The sequence below is a fragment of the Natrix helvetica genome, assembly GCF_964273705.1.
Source record: "Natrix helvetica genome assembly, chromosome: 3".
Classification (NCBI taxonomy): domain Eukaryota; kingdom Metazoa; phylum Chordata; class Lepidosauria; order Squamata; family Natricidae; genus Natrix; species Natrix helvetica.
In genome coordinates this window covers 173,152,076-173,165,822 of record NC_138549.1, presented here as the reverse complement: position 1 = coordinate 173,165,822, position 13,747 = coordinate 173,152,076, and the positions used below count along the sequence as shown (strand labels likewise).

General features: G+C 45.7%; 2 protein-coding genes across 4 annotated transcripts in view; both read left to right on the top strand.

The window, feature by feature from the left end:
- Positions 1-1,183: 1,183 nt before the first annotated feature.
- On the top strand, positions 1,184-2,566 carry LOC309390267 (ABHD16B-like; the record flags this gene model as incomplete). The annotated part of the gene is made up of 1 exon (XM_081949442.1): positions 1,184-2,566. One exon carries the CDS (start codon positions 1,184-1,186, stop codon positions 2,564-2,566), a length of 1,383 nt encoding a protein of 460 aa, XP_081805568.1.
- Positions 2,567-7,770: 5,204 nt separating this feature from the next.
- TPD52L2 (TPD52 like 2) overlaps positions 7,771-13,747 on the top strand; it is a 43,789-nt gene continuing 37,812 nt past the window's right edge. Inside the window, exon 1 of one of the 3 annotated variants that reach the window (XM_081949824.1) lies at positions 7,771-7,925. In XM_081949824.1, coding sequence (XP_081805950.1) covers positions 7,907-7,925 — 19 coding nt within the window. In that variant the 5' untranslated portion in view covers positions 7,771-7,906. The remainder of the gene's footprint in view (positions 7,926-13,747) is intronic. The other 2 variants (XM_081949825.1, XM_081949823.1) reach the window with 2 other exon arrangements.

The following is a 13,747-nucleotide window of genomic DNA, read 5'->3' as shown; positions in this document are numbered from 1 at the left end:
AGCCTCATTTCGTCAACCCTAGAAATCGATGAGAGGGCTACACCAGTTTGATAATAGTTTTACCCAGTGTCAACTACCCTCCAGGCAGAGTAAGAGTTGGAAGGGACCTTGGAGGTCTTCTAGTCCAACCCCCTGCTTAGGCAGGAAACTCTACACCACTTCAGACAAATGGTTATCCAACATCTTCTTACAAACCTCCAGTGTTGGAGCATTCACAACTTCTGGAGGCAAGTTTTTTCCACTGATTCATTGTTCTAACTGTCAGGAAATTTCTCCTCAGTTCTAGGTTGCTTCTCTCCTTGATTAGTTTCCATCCATTGCTTCTTATCCTGATTTCAGGTGCTTTGGAGAATAGCTTGACCCCTTCTTCTTTGTGGAAGCCCCATAAATATTGGAAGACTGCTATCATGTCTCCCCTTCTTTTCATCAAACTAGACATACCCAGTTCCTGAAAAACCGTTCTTCATATGTTTTAGTCTCCAGTCCCCTAATCCTCTTTGTTGCTCTTCTCTGCACTCTTTCTAGAGTCTCAACATCTTTTCCACATCGTGGTGACCAAAACTGAATGCAGGATTCCAAGCGTGGCCTTACCAAGGCTTTATAAAGTGGTATTAACCCTTCACGTGATCTTGATTCTATCCCTCTGTTGATGCAGCCTAGAACTGTGTTGGCTTTTTTGGCAGCTGCTGCACACGGCTGGCTCCTATTTAAGTGGTTCTCCACTAGGACAACCAAGATCCTCTTGCAATTACTACAATTGAGACAGGTATGACCCATTCTATAACTGGAGGACATTCTCCTCCTTTTTCCTCCATCGTGGTCTTCTGGGCCTCCTGTCCAGAGGGGCGGGGGAGCCTCCAGCCCTGCTCAGGCAGTAGCCCTTGCCTGATTTGGGAGCTGTTTGAGCTCACAAAGGGGACTGATGTCACCCATTATTACGCCGTTCTTGTGGGAGGAGATGCTGAACCACCTTGAGACCTGCATGGACATGGTTTCATCATGGTCACAGAGATGTCCTTCTAAAGCTAGCGCCATGCAGCTATGAAGGGAGTGGTCCAGCCACGAAGGTCCTACTTCTGAGACATCAGAAATATCCAGGTGGGGGTCCTTGCCGTAGCCCCCTCCGTTTTTTTAAAAAACAAAATACTTTATGCGGCTCCTAGAGAATAAGCATCGTCTCCCTATGTGCGTCTTCTGTTTTCCCAAAGCGCTAGGCCGGGTTTTTAAGGCTTATTTTACAGCCAGTTATCACTTTGATTTTGCGAACTGGCCGGTGGAATTTCGATGGGACGAAGCAGGAGGCAGCAGCCTTCCGGCGACTCACACCGACCATGGCAAGTCCCGTAAGCACTCTCTCCTCAAGGCCGTGCCGGGGGCTTGTCCCCCAGAACTGGCGTTTGAGGCCGGTCCTTGTGGACATCGGAGTAGCCAATGGAACCTGATCAGCAGCGTCAAACAGTTGCCCAGTCGACTTGCCAGCTACATCATGGCCCACTCCTTAGGCCGGTGGTTACTGTACCCAGGATCGGTCTTCCTTTTGAACCAAGCCCTGCTCCCCATCCTGGCCAAGGGTCAGACTCGCCTCTTGCAAGAGTATAATGGGAGACGGGCAAAGCTGGTAGCCCGTGACGGGAATAAGATCGACACTATGTTTGTGGACCGGAGAACCAGGTTGAACATCCCCGGAACGGAACGAGGGAACCGCCTCGTGATCTGCTGCGAGGGGAACGTCAGTTTTTATCAGTGGGGCTGCCTGTTCACCCCCTTGAAGACAGGCTACTCGGTGTTGGGGTGGAACCACCCTGGCTTCGCCGGAAGCACCGGGCAACCGTACCCGAAGAACGACGCCAACGCAGTGGACGTGGTGATGAGGTACGCCATGCTCCGCCTGGGCTTCCCGGTGGAGGACATTGTGATGTACGGGTGGTCCTTAGGGGGCTATTCGGCCACCTGCGCTGCCATGTCCTACCCAACGCTGGGCGCGTTGGTCCTGGATGCCACCTTTGACGACTTGCTCCCCTTGGCTCTGAATGTCATGCCCAAGAGTTGGAAGAAGCTGGTGGTGCGGACGGTGAAGGAGCACTTCAACCTCAACGTTGGGGAACAGCTGTGCAAGTACTGCGGCCCCGTCTTGCTCATTCGCAGGACCAAGGATGAGGTCATCAGCACCTGCCCGGTGGGTCTGGAGGACCAGATAGACAATCTCCGATGCAACAGGGCCAACGAGCTCCTCATCCAGTTGCTGCGGCACCGCTACCCGTGCGTCATGTCCCAGGAAGGATTGGAAGCCGTCCACGATTGGCTCCGAGCCTTCAACCCCAAGCAGGAAGCAGCCCTTTACCAACGCTACCAAGTGAACGACGACTGGTGCCTGAAGGAGCTCCAGAGCTACAAGTCCATCCTGGGGCTGAAGGACTACTTCCCTTGGCAGGTCGGGAAGTACAGCCAGCACCGAGAGAAGCAACAGTTGGCTGTCTTCTTAGCCAGGAAGCACCTGAAGAACGTGGAGGCCACCCACTGGTCTCTTCTGAAGCCCGACGACTTCCAAATGCCTTGGCAGTTGTAGCCGGAAGAGGAGGAGACGGACACGGAAGGGAGAAAAGAGGAAGCGACAGACAGACAAAGAGAAGGTCTTGGAGAATCGGATGGTGTGTCTCTGTTGTCTTTGCGCGATGTGCCCTTTCCCCCCCAAGTACGGGTCCTTCGGTTTTGCTGGATCAATTGCCATCATCTATGGCAGGGAGAAAGCTATGGGCCAGCACACCTTATGGGGCAGCAGGCCCACTGTAGAGAATTAGGGTGGTAGCCAGTGGTTGGATTCAAATAATTTAACAACGGGTTCTCTGCCCTAATAATGACTGGGTGGGCGTGGCTGGGTGGTCATGTGACAGGGTGCGCATGGCCAACTTGATTGGTTTCACTCTTAGGGAATTTATCCTTAGTCCAACTCACAATAAAATAGAATGATAAAATAACATTGTTCCAATATTTAGAACAGAACAGAATTGAAAAGAAGTAGAGTTGGAAAGGACCTTGGAGGTCTTGTAGTCCAACCCCCTGCTTAGCCAGGAAACTCTATACTACTTCAGGTAAATGGTTATCCAATCTCTTCTTAAAATCTTCCAGGGTTGGGCGTATTTAAAATTTCTGGAGGCAGGTTGTTCCACTGATTAATTGTTCTGTCAGGTGATTTGAGGGGCTCCTGCAAAAATGAGGGAGTCAATCTATTTTCCGAAGCACCAGAAGGCACAAAAAGAAACAATGGATGGAAACGACCATATTTTTCGGAGTATAAGAGGCACCTTTTTCCCTCAAAAAAGAGGCTGAAAATCTGGGTGCGTCTTATACACTGAATACAGCATTTTTGGCCTCCTGAAACCCCCCCTTTGCAAAAATGGCCATGCATAGCCTTGTGGAGGCTTCCAGAATGCTCCTGAGGGCTGGGGAGGGCAAAAATGAGTGGATAACGGGCCTTGTTTTGCTCATTTTTGCCATCCCCCCCAGCCCCCAGGAGCACTCTGGAAGCCTCCTAAAGGCTATGCAAGCCCCCCCCTTTTTTTTACAAAAAACGGGCCTGTTTTTGGGAGGTCTGTAGAGTGCAACCCCCCCCCCCCCTTTTTAAATTTGCCTCTTCAAAATCTTGGTGCATCTTATACTCCGGTGCGTCTTATACTCTGAAAAATATGGTAACCAAAGAGAGAACAACTTAGGACTAAAGAGAAATTTCCTAAGGGTGAGACCAATCAACCAATGGAATAGCTTGCCTTCAGAAATTGTGGGTGCTCCATCACTAGAGGCTTTCAAAAAGAGTGAGGGAAGTACACCCCAAAAGGATAGTGACAGGAACCACTAAAACAATGCAAAAAACCTAAACATCTGTACCCCGTTTTTAAAAAAGTCAACCCCAAAACAACCACAGCAGCTGAGAGGGAAACTTAAGACCAGCCGCTCATGCTAATTGAAAGCCTGGGCATGCTGCCAAAAGCCATTAACCCTTCCAACTCTATTATTCTAGCTTTTCTACGTTCTAAATTGGATTCTTCACAGCAGAAGCAATACAGCTGGCTGGACAACGCATGCCTTAAAATCAAGGACTATATGACCAAGCTGCATCATTGCCCCCTCCTGTATCTTTCCCCCAAGAAAGAAACAAGAAGTAGCCAACATTGCAGCACACACACACACACACACACACACACACCTCCATCATAAATGTTAGTCAGTTGGGGAAATAAATATATATGTTTATGTTCTAACCTAGGCTTCCCCAGCAGCATCAAGCCGAGTCCTCATCCTGATAAACCACTTTTATTTAATTTACAGTGAATTCCTCTCCAGCAAAGTCTTTCCTCTCCCACAGCCTTTCAAGATAGGTCACAATTACCGACTTTTCTCAGGCTTGGAGAGTGGCCAGGCTGATATCTTTCAGACGCGGCAAAACTTGGCAAGAATGCAGGAATGAACTAATGGCCTCCTGCAAGCTCCACTCCCCTTTTGCTCCTCTTTTATTTCTTCTGGGAGGGGCCGTTCACTGTCCACCTGTGGCCTTACTGCCAAGTCGACTCCTGTTCTTTAGCTGTTCGTCTGACAACGCTGTGCATGCGCCCACTGGGAACAGGCTCCAACTGTTCCTCTGCCTTACTGATGTCTGCCCCTGAAGGCAGCTGGTAACTGGTATACAGCTCTGGCCCTCTCTCTGCCTTCAACACAGGAGCCCTCATCAGAGCCTTCCGCAGGCTCCAGGACTGGCCCATTAATCTGCCGACAGGTCTGCTGGCCACTGGCGAGCCACAACAATATATATTCCATGGGGAAAAATAATTAATGCTAGCCAGACTTCGCATCTTACATGAATGGATCTGCTAGAGACATAAAAGCAATCCATCTAACCTTATTGTATGTCATGCTGGGTTCTCCCAGCGTCCCAACCTTCACAGTGAGTCTGCAAGCTGTGTGAAATCATTCAAGATGACGATCGCAATTGTGCAATTAAGGCCCTGCACGGCCGGCTAGGGAATTCTGGGAGGTGACTGCAGCTGGTCTTAAAGTTGCCAAGGTTGGACACCCCTGGTGGAAAAAACCACTAGAGCTTTGTCTGTTAATGAGAAATTCCGGGATTTATTTATTGATTTCCATTAATAAGGCTTGCAGGCCGGGAGGAGAAAAAAAAACTCTTAAAACTTCAGAACAAGTAATGTGATTCTTGGTGCTGTGTGTTCTATCGCCACTAGAGGGCGCTACCCCAAAGGTACTTTTCAAAAGGAAAAACCAGACTTTGTTGGGGGTGTGTGTGAAATTCACATTGGGCCAAAGAGTGGCAGTCTAACCCACGTCTCACGCTACTTCCGATTCTCAAATGCAAAAGTAATCTCGATAGATTGATGTCTATGGAGATTCTCAGTCATCCATCACGGTTGTCCCAAAGGTGCTTTTTTCAAAAGGCAACGGGACTTTGGTTGCCTTTTGATAAAGCATCCCTGGGATCGCTGGATTGAATTTATATAGCTGCCCACTTACTCTTAGTGGCTCTGGGGCGGTTTACACACAATCAAACTCTCTCCAGGGGGAAAGTCAGCCTGGGGGATACGCATGTGGGTGAATTGCTAACGATAAAAGCCTTGCCTTTTTTGGCTGGTGCTTTGAAAGAAGGCCTCTTCCTCCCCAATAAGACAGGAATGAAACGGCAATGCCCCATCAGCCAGTGAAGCTCCTCTTAGCTAAAGAAATAGAATAGAAATCGAATAGAATTAAGGATGAATGAATAGAATAGAGAAAAGGAAATAGAATAGGAAATAAAATAGAATAGAATAGTGTTGGAAGAAATGTCCTTCTGGGTTCGGCTCCAAGTGGGGAAAAAGACACTGGAGACATGGAGGCTGCTTGGAAAGATGGTTTTAATGGTGGACAGGACCGCATGGCTTGAGTCCTGAACAGAAAAGGTGATCACATGCTTCAATGTTGGTGGAGAAGAAGAGAAGGGCAGAGAAGAGAAGAGCAGGGGTGAAGAAGGGCTTGCAGGGATTTTTATAATCTGTTCTGCCCCACCTATCTGTTTCCTGTTCCTGTGTAAGAAATGTATTCTGATTGGTTGCCAGACTCCCATGGGCCCGTGCAAGGGCAACCCTCTAGGCTGAGTTTGAATTCAGGTTTGATTGAGTTCAGCTGCCATGTGGTCAGTTGAGTAAAGGCTTATATTATCATGCCTTCATTCCCATCCCCCTGGAGCTGAAGGGGAGAACTCTTTATTATGTAAAGTGGACTAGCTTGGCCTTCTTAATGGCCCATTGACAAAGTGGGGATGGGCCGGAAGCTGCAGGAATTTACTTTGTGTTTAAAATGTGTTTCTCCCTTTTTCACATCCAGGAAGTATAATATTCTGCCTTTTCAATATTTCCTAGGATATTTCATTTTTCTGGGAGAGGGCTAGGTGATAACTTCCTACAATAGCATTAGGAATAAGAATAGAATAGAATACAATAAGAAATAGAATAGAACAGAAAATAGAAAATAAAATAGAATAAAAATAAAATAGAATAGCATTAGGAATAAGAATAGAATACGATAGAAAATAGAATAGAATAGAAAATAAAAGAATAGAATATAGAATAGAATAGAGAATAGAATAAAATAGAAAAGAGAATAGAATAGAATATAGAACAGAAAATAAAATAGAATAGAAAATAGAATAGACTAGCATTAGGAATAAGAATAGAATACAATAGAATAGAAAATAGGATAGAAAATAGACTAGACTATAGAATAGAATAGAAAATAAAATAGAATAAAATAGAAAAGAGAATAGAATATAGAAGAAAATAAATTGAATAGCAAATAGAATAGAATATAGAATAGATTAGGCATAAGAATACAATAGAATATAGGATAGAAAATAGAATAGAATAAAGAATAGAATAGAAAATAAAATAGAAAAGAATAGAAAAGAGAATAGAATATAGAATTGAATTGAATTGAATATAAAATAGAAAAGAAAATAGAACAGAATAATAACTTTATTGTCGCTTGGAATGTACACTAATCGGTATATATTAAAATGAAATGTCATTGCATGCAGCTCTCCAAGAGTCTCCACCTCTAATAGGCACAACATAAATATGACAAAATAAATAATAAATAAATACAAAATTATGCACATACCCATGTATATGACACAGAGAAACAAGTCTAGTTTGTATTTATACATGTACATGGGGGGGAAAAGGACGTGATGATTTCAATATAAAATCTTAAACAGGGAGACCTTGACTCACCACTTATTTAGTAACCGTTCAAAATTACAGCGGCTTTGAAAAAGTGACTTATGACCCTTTTTCACACTTATGACCATTGCAGCATCCCCATGGTCATGTGATCAAAATTCAGATGCTTGGCAATTGATTCATACTTATGACGGTTGCAATGTCCTGGAGTCATGCGATCCTCTTTTGCGACCTTCTGACCAGCAAAGTCAATGGGGAAGCCAGATTCACTTAACCACCGGATTACTAACTGAACAAATGCAATGCTTCACCTAACAACTGTGGCAAGGAAAGTCGTAAAACGGGGCAAGCATACCTTAACAAACGTTTCACTTAGCAACAAAGGATTTTGGGCTCCATCGTGGTCGTAAGTAACCCGAGGACTACCTGCCCCGCCTTCCTTACCCCCTGCCTCCCACTTCGCCAGAGTCCATCGAGAACCCGAAGTTTTGAAAACGCCGCTTCGCCTCCTCCCGCTCGCCCTCTTTATTCCCTTGGGCGGGGCGTGAGCCGACGCTTCTTGATGACGTTCGCAGGCCAGAAGGGAGCGTCGGTGGCGTGTGACGTCGCGCCGTCAAGCGAGAAAGCTGCCTCGGTGGTTGTTTTCAACCTCCGCCGTAGCCGCTCAACGGTCGCCGGGCCTGGCCGAGATGGAGAGCGCCAGCCAGGGTAGGGGTCGCCGGGAGGGGCCGTCCTGGAGCTCAAGGGGGGGGGCTCGTCTGGGGGCTGCGCGACTTCAGCCTTTCTGGGGGCTCAGGGGCGCGCCTCTCGCCTGGCTGCCCCCCCCCCCCGCCCTGCAAGCAGAAATCTAGCATGTTTGGCGGGGGGGGGGCTCCGCTTTTCTTCACGGGGGGGGGAAGGTTAAGTGGTCCAGCAACTCAGAGGGGAAGGTCAGACACCCCCCACCCCACCCCAAAAGGGAGGAACGGTGGGAATTGGGGCCATGGGCGCTCCTGGGGAGGGGAGGGGTGGACCCTGCAGGGGAAGCGTGTCTGTGGGGGGGGGAAGGGGGTCTTTATTTTATTACATTATTTTATTTGTAAGTGTTCCTTGTTTTCCTTTTTTATTCTTTCGCTTTTCGTTTACTTTTTTATATTTTACTTTTTTATTTTATTCTTTTACTTGTATTCTTTTATTCTTTTATTTTGCTTTTTTATTTCGCTTTTATTCTTTATTTTATTTTACTTTTTTATTCTATTTTTATTTTATTATTTATTATTTTGCTTTTTTATTCTTTTACTTTTATTCTTTGGTACTTTTTTATTCTTTTACTTTTTTATTCTTTTACTTTTATTGTTTTTATTTTATTTTTTATGTTGCTTTTTTTCTTTTCTTTTTATTATTTTGCTTTTATTATTTCTTATTTTTATTTCATTATTTTATTCTTTATTTTTTGGTCTTTTATTTTTATTATTTTACCTTTTCATTTTATTTTTATTATTTTACTTTTATTGTTTTTATTTTATTTTTTGTTTTCTTTTTTCTTTTTATGATTTCTTATTATTTTTATTTTATTCTTTTATTCTTTATTTTTTGGTCTTTTACTTTTATTATTTTACCTTTTCATTTTATTTTTATTATTTTTTATTCCTTTATTCTTTATTTCATTTTTATTATTCTACTTTTTTATTTACTTTTTTATTATTTTCCTTGTATTGTTTTATTTCATTTTACTTTTATTGAGTTTTTAAATTTTATTCTTTATTCTTTGGTTTCATTTATTTTATCATTTTTTATTTATATTTTTTTACTTTTACAAATTTATTTTATTCCTTTTTATTCTTTTACCTTTATTCTTTTATTTTTATTATATCATTTTGGTTTCTGTACTTTTTGGAGACAGCCCTTCCTGCAGTTCCTTCCTCCTGGGGGGTGGGGTGGGTCTGGGATTAGCTGTTGCAAGGAGAAGCAGTGTAGGGGGTCCCCAGGGCTTGTTTGCCCACCCTCCCCCTTTAATGCCCAGCCGTGGGACGCTGAAGAAGCTTCGGATGGAAGCCTAGAATTTGAAGAGGCCTTTGGATTAGGAGCAGCTGGTTGGGCGGGTTTGGCCTGGCCAGGATGTCCTTGGATGGGGGGAGGGAGGGAAGGGTGAAGGGGAGTCTGAACTCAGAGTTTACTAAGGGTTAGGAAGGCCTGCCTGGAAGGAGGGGAAGCTGGATCTGGTTTGGGGCTGCGGGAGGTTGCGATCTTGGGAGAGGGGTCAGCTTTTGCAGCTTTAATCTCCTGGGGGAGGGGGGTGTCTGTTTTCCCCTGTCATTTGCCAGATTAAGTTTGATGGTTTAGAGCTGTCTTTTTCAAACTTGGTGTTGAAGATGGGGGGGGGGGGGGGGACTTCAACTCCCAGAATTGCCCAACCAGCCATCCTAGCTGCAGAATTCTGGGAGTTGAAGTCCACACATCTTTAAAAAGTTGAGAAACACTGTTTTAAGCCACAATCTAATTGTGCCTGGGCCAACTGGTGAAAAATAATTACTTCACATCCAGTGTAAAACGGAGATTAAATTACTCCAAACTGAGTTAAAAGGGTTTCTTTTGTAGATCCCATTACCCAAACCCGACAGGGATATTTACACTGCTTTAAATAAATGCTAACAGGGATGCGGTGGCTAAGACGCTGAGCTTCTTGAGCAAAAAGGTCGGCAGTTCGGCGGTTGGAACCCCTAGCGCTGCATAACCGAGTGAGCTCCTGTTACTTGTCCCAGCTTTTGCCAACCTAGCAGTTCGAAAGCACGTAAAAAAATGCAAGTAGAAAAATAGGGACCACCTTTGGTGGGAAGGGAACAGCGTTCCGTGACCCTTTGGTGTTTAGTCCTGCCAGCCACATGACCACGGAGATGTCTTCGGACAGCGCTGGCTCTTCGGCTTTGAAATGGAGATGAGCACCGCCCCCTAGAGTCAGGAACGACTAGCACATCTGTGCAGGGAAACTTTTACCTTTTTAAATCAATGCTTCTTATCCTTTTTTTTTAAAGGAAAGGGCACAGCTAAACTGATGCTACATCCTCTTTCAAATTGTCAATGGATTCTGCAAGTGACTTGACACCTGATTCAGACCTCGGTCCTTTTGACTAATGCTATTTGGCTTCGGCTAAATTTTGAAGGAACAGTGGGGTACATCTTACAACCCAGTTCAACTGTGCGGTCAATATTTTTTCCCCCATATACCCCAGAGGGGAAACGTCTCCTGGTGTTTGCTGAATTCCTCCCTTACGTTGTTCCTTTAAAAGTTATTTTTAATCAAAAAGAACCAGAACAGGGAAGGCAACGTGCTAAAACACAAGAGCTCCTTCTCTTACTAAAAACAACTGCAAAAAGGAAAAATAGTGGGTAATCTAGAGCTGTGTTTTTCCCCCATCCCTAACCACTTTAAAATGGATGGACTTCAAATCCCAGAATCCTCCAGCCAGCAGGCTTCAGACGAGCAAAAACAATTGGGGGGAGAGCAGATTCGTTAAAGGCTGTATGATTCGGTTAACCGCTGCAGGGATTTCACTTAACGGCAAAGCAAAAAAGGTTGAAAAATGAGGCCCTTGGTTAAGAATTGCCTTGCTTAGCAGCAGAAATTTAGGGCTCATTTTTGGTCATATGTTGAGGACCCCCCCCCGAAGTATCCTAGGGAACTGCTGACTTAAGCATAGAAGGCGAAATTGCAGACAATAGACCTCTGTTTTCACACAAGTTTTGAGCTGTTTTCTAAGGCCTTCTAAGGTTGACACTTGTCTCCTGTTACAGTTGCAGCTGTGTTTTTAGAGGGTGTGGGGGTGTCTCTTGTGTTGTTGTGTATCTTGAATGTGCAGCTGTTCTCTGCCCACCTCTGTATGAAGTGTCTGCATCCTGTATTAGGGAGATAGTGACCATCCGAGACGGCAAAAGCTTAGAAAAATCTTTTTATTTGCTTTGATATCAGTTAGACCAGTATGGCTCAACCTTGGCCACATTTAAGGTATGTGGACTTCAACTCCCACAATTTCCCAGCCAGCCATGACACACACACAAACCACCCAGGGCACTGCAACCATCGTAAATATGAACCAGTTGCCAAGTGTCTGAATTGTGATCACGTGACCCTGTTGTAAGTCGAGGACTACTTGTACCCTGTTGTTACTCCTTTCATGTACATGTGTAAGTATGAATTATGAAGCATGGAAAGACAGGCGCCTTTCAGGCAGGTATAGCTGTTGTGGTCTGCTAGCAGAGCTGGCAGCAGATTCGGACGGTGAGGAGGTTGGGGAGGAACATGGGCCAGTCCTGGAGTCTGGGGAAGGCTCTGATGAGGGCTCTGTGTCAGAGGCAGAGAGGGGGCCAGGGCCATATGCCAGTTATCAGCTGCCTTCAAAGTCAGACATCAGTGAGGCAGAAGAACAGCTGGAGCCTGTTCCCAGTGTGCACATGCACAGAGTTGCCAAAGGAAGAGAACAGCTAAAGAACAGGGGTCAACTTGGGAGTGAGGCCACAGGTGGATGATGAATGGCCCCTCCCAGAGGAAATAAAAGAGGAGCGAAGGGGGAGTGGAGTTTGCAGGAGACCATTAGTTCGCTTCATTGGTTCATGACTCTCCGAGACTCCTTGCCAAGTTCTGCAGATATCGGCCTGGCAGCTCTCCAAGCCAAAGAAGGTCTGTGACTGTAAATCCTCCCTTGAAAGACTTTGGTGGATGTGAATGAGCAGAATTCACAGTCAATGAATAAAAGGGGTTTTTGTCGGGACCAGGAGTTGGCTTCAGGCTCTTGGGAAGCCTCGGTCAGAACAATAGCTTGGTGCTACTTACCATGTCTCCAATAGGAAAAATAAATTGTAAGATGGGCGGCTAATAAATTTTACAAGTGCATACATATAGATTTGTGCCTCAGGGTTGAACTGTGAGTTCTTTGGTGCTCCCTAAGTTGGTTGTTTCCTTGCAAACAGGTTTCATTGCTGAATTAGATACCCAACTCCCACGGCAAAGGAGAGTCCAATTAAGGAACTGGAGTACTAACTCAGATCATTCAGTCAAAGAATAAACAGCCTAAACAAGGAACTACTAAGAACACTCCCACCAAAACTGCCAGGCAAACTGCTAGTATAGGAACGAGAGCGAAACCCCACAGCCATCTAGCCCTGATGATGTTACCTAGTTTGGCAGTGAAACGTCTGTAAGAAAACAAGCTCAGAGAGCACCAGTGACCTCACTACATCTTTCTGACTGCTACACAACCTGGCACCCTGTGTTTGTCTTAAACTGCTATTAAAAATGCCTGCGTGTCCAGGCTGTGCTGTAGCCCACAGAATAAATAACTCCCATTATCTCGGCTAAAGGAAATGTCTCATCCCCCATGTTGAATAACGGAGTTGGAAGGGACCTTGGAGGTCATCTAGTCCAGGGGTCAGCAATCTGCGGCTCTGCAGCCCCATGTGGCTCTTTCATCCCTCTGCTGCGGCTCCCTGTTGCTGGTTGGCGCCACAATTTTGAGTGGAGCTTCCGGTTTGGGGGGGTGGGGAGCCCGGCAGGCCAGGAGGAGACTCTATTGCAAGGGATGGGTTTTCCAGTTGGCTCCACAATTGATAGGGCTTTCAGTTAGGACAGGTAGAGGAAAAAGAGGAAGCTGTGCTAGGAGGAGACTCTATGGTGGGGGGGGGGGGAACCAGACTTCCAGTTGGCAGAGGAAAAAGGACACCCTGCTAGGAGGAGACTCTATGGTGGGAGAACCAGACTTCCAGTTGGCAGAGGAAAAAGGACACCCTGCTAGGAGGAGACTCTATGGTGGGGGAATCAGACTTCCAGTTGCAGAGGAAAAAGGGCACCCTGGTAGGAGGAGACTCTATGGTGGGGGGAACCAGACTTCCGGTCGGCTCCAGAATTGTATGATGGGCTTCCAATGAGGACCTTTGTGGCTCTTTGAGTGTTTAAGGTTGCCGACCCCTGCTCTAGTCCAACCCCCCTGCTCAAGCAGGAGATCCTATAGCAGTGAGGGCGAACCTTTTTGGCACCGAGTGCCCAAACTGGAACGGGTGTGCACACCGAAATCCAAGGAGCTGGTCTTCGGATTTCTTGTCCTCTGGCGTGCGCGAAGACCAGCTAGCGCCAGAAACCAGAAGAGCAGCTGGCAACATTGTGCGTGCCCACAGAGAGGGCTCTGCGTGCCACCTGTGGCACACGGATCATAGATTCACCATCACGGTCTTATACCAATTCAGACAAATGCCTCTTCTTTAAAACTTCCAGTGTTGGGGCATTCACAACTTCTGGAGGCAACTTCTGTTCCACTGATTAATTGTTCTCACTGTCAGGAAATTCCTCCTCAGTTCTAAGTTGCTTCTCTCCTTGATTAGTTTCCACCCATTGCTTCTTGTCCTGCCCTCAGGTGCCTTGGAGAATAGCTTGACTCCCTCTTCTTTGTGGCAACCCCTAAGATATTGGAACACTGCTATCATGTCTCCCCTAGTCCTTCTTTCTCTTAAGCTAAACATACCCAGTTCCTGCAACCGTTCTTCATATGTTTTAGTCTCCAGTC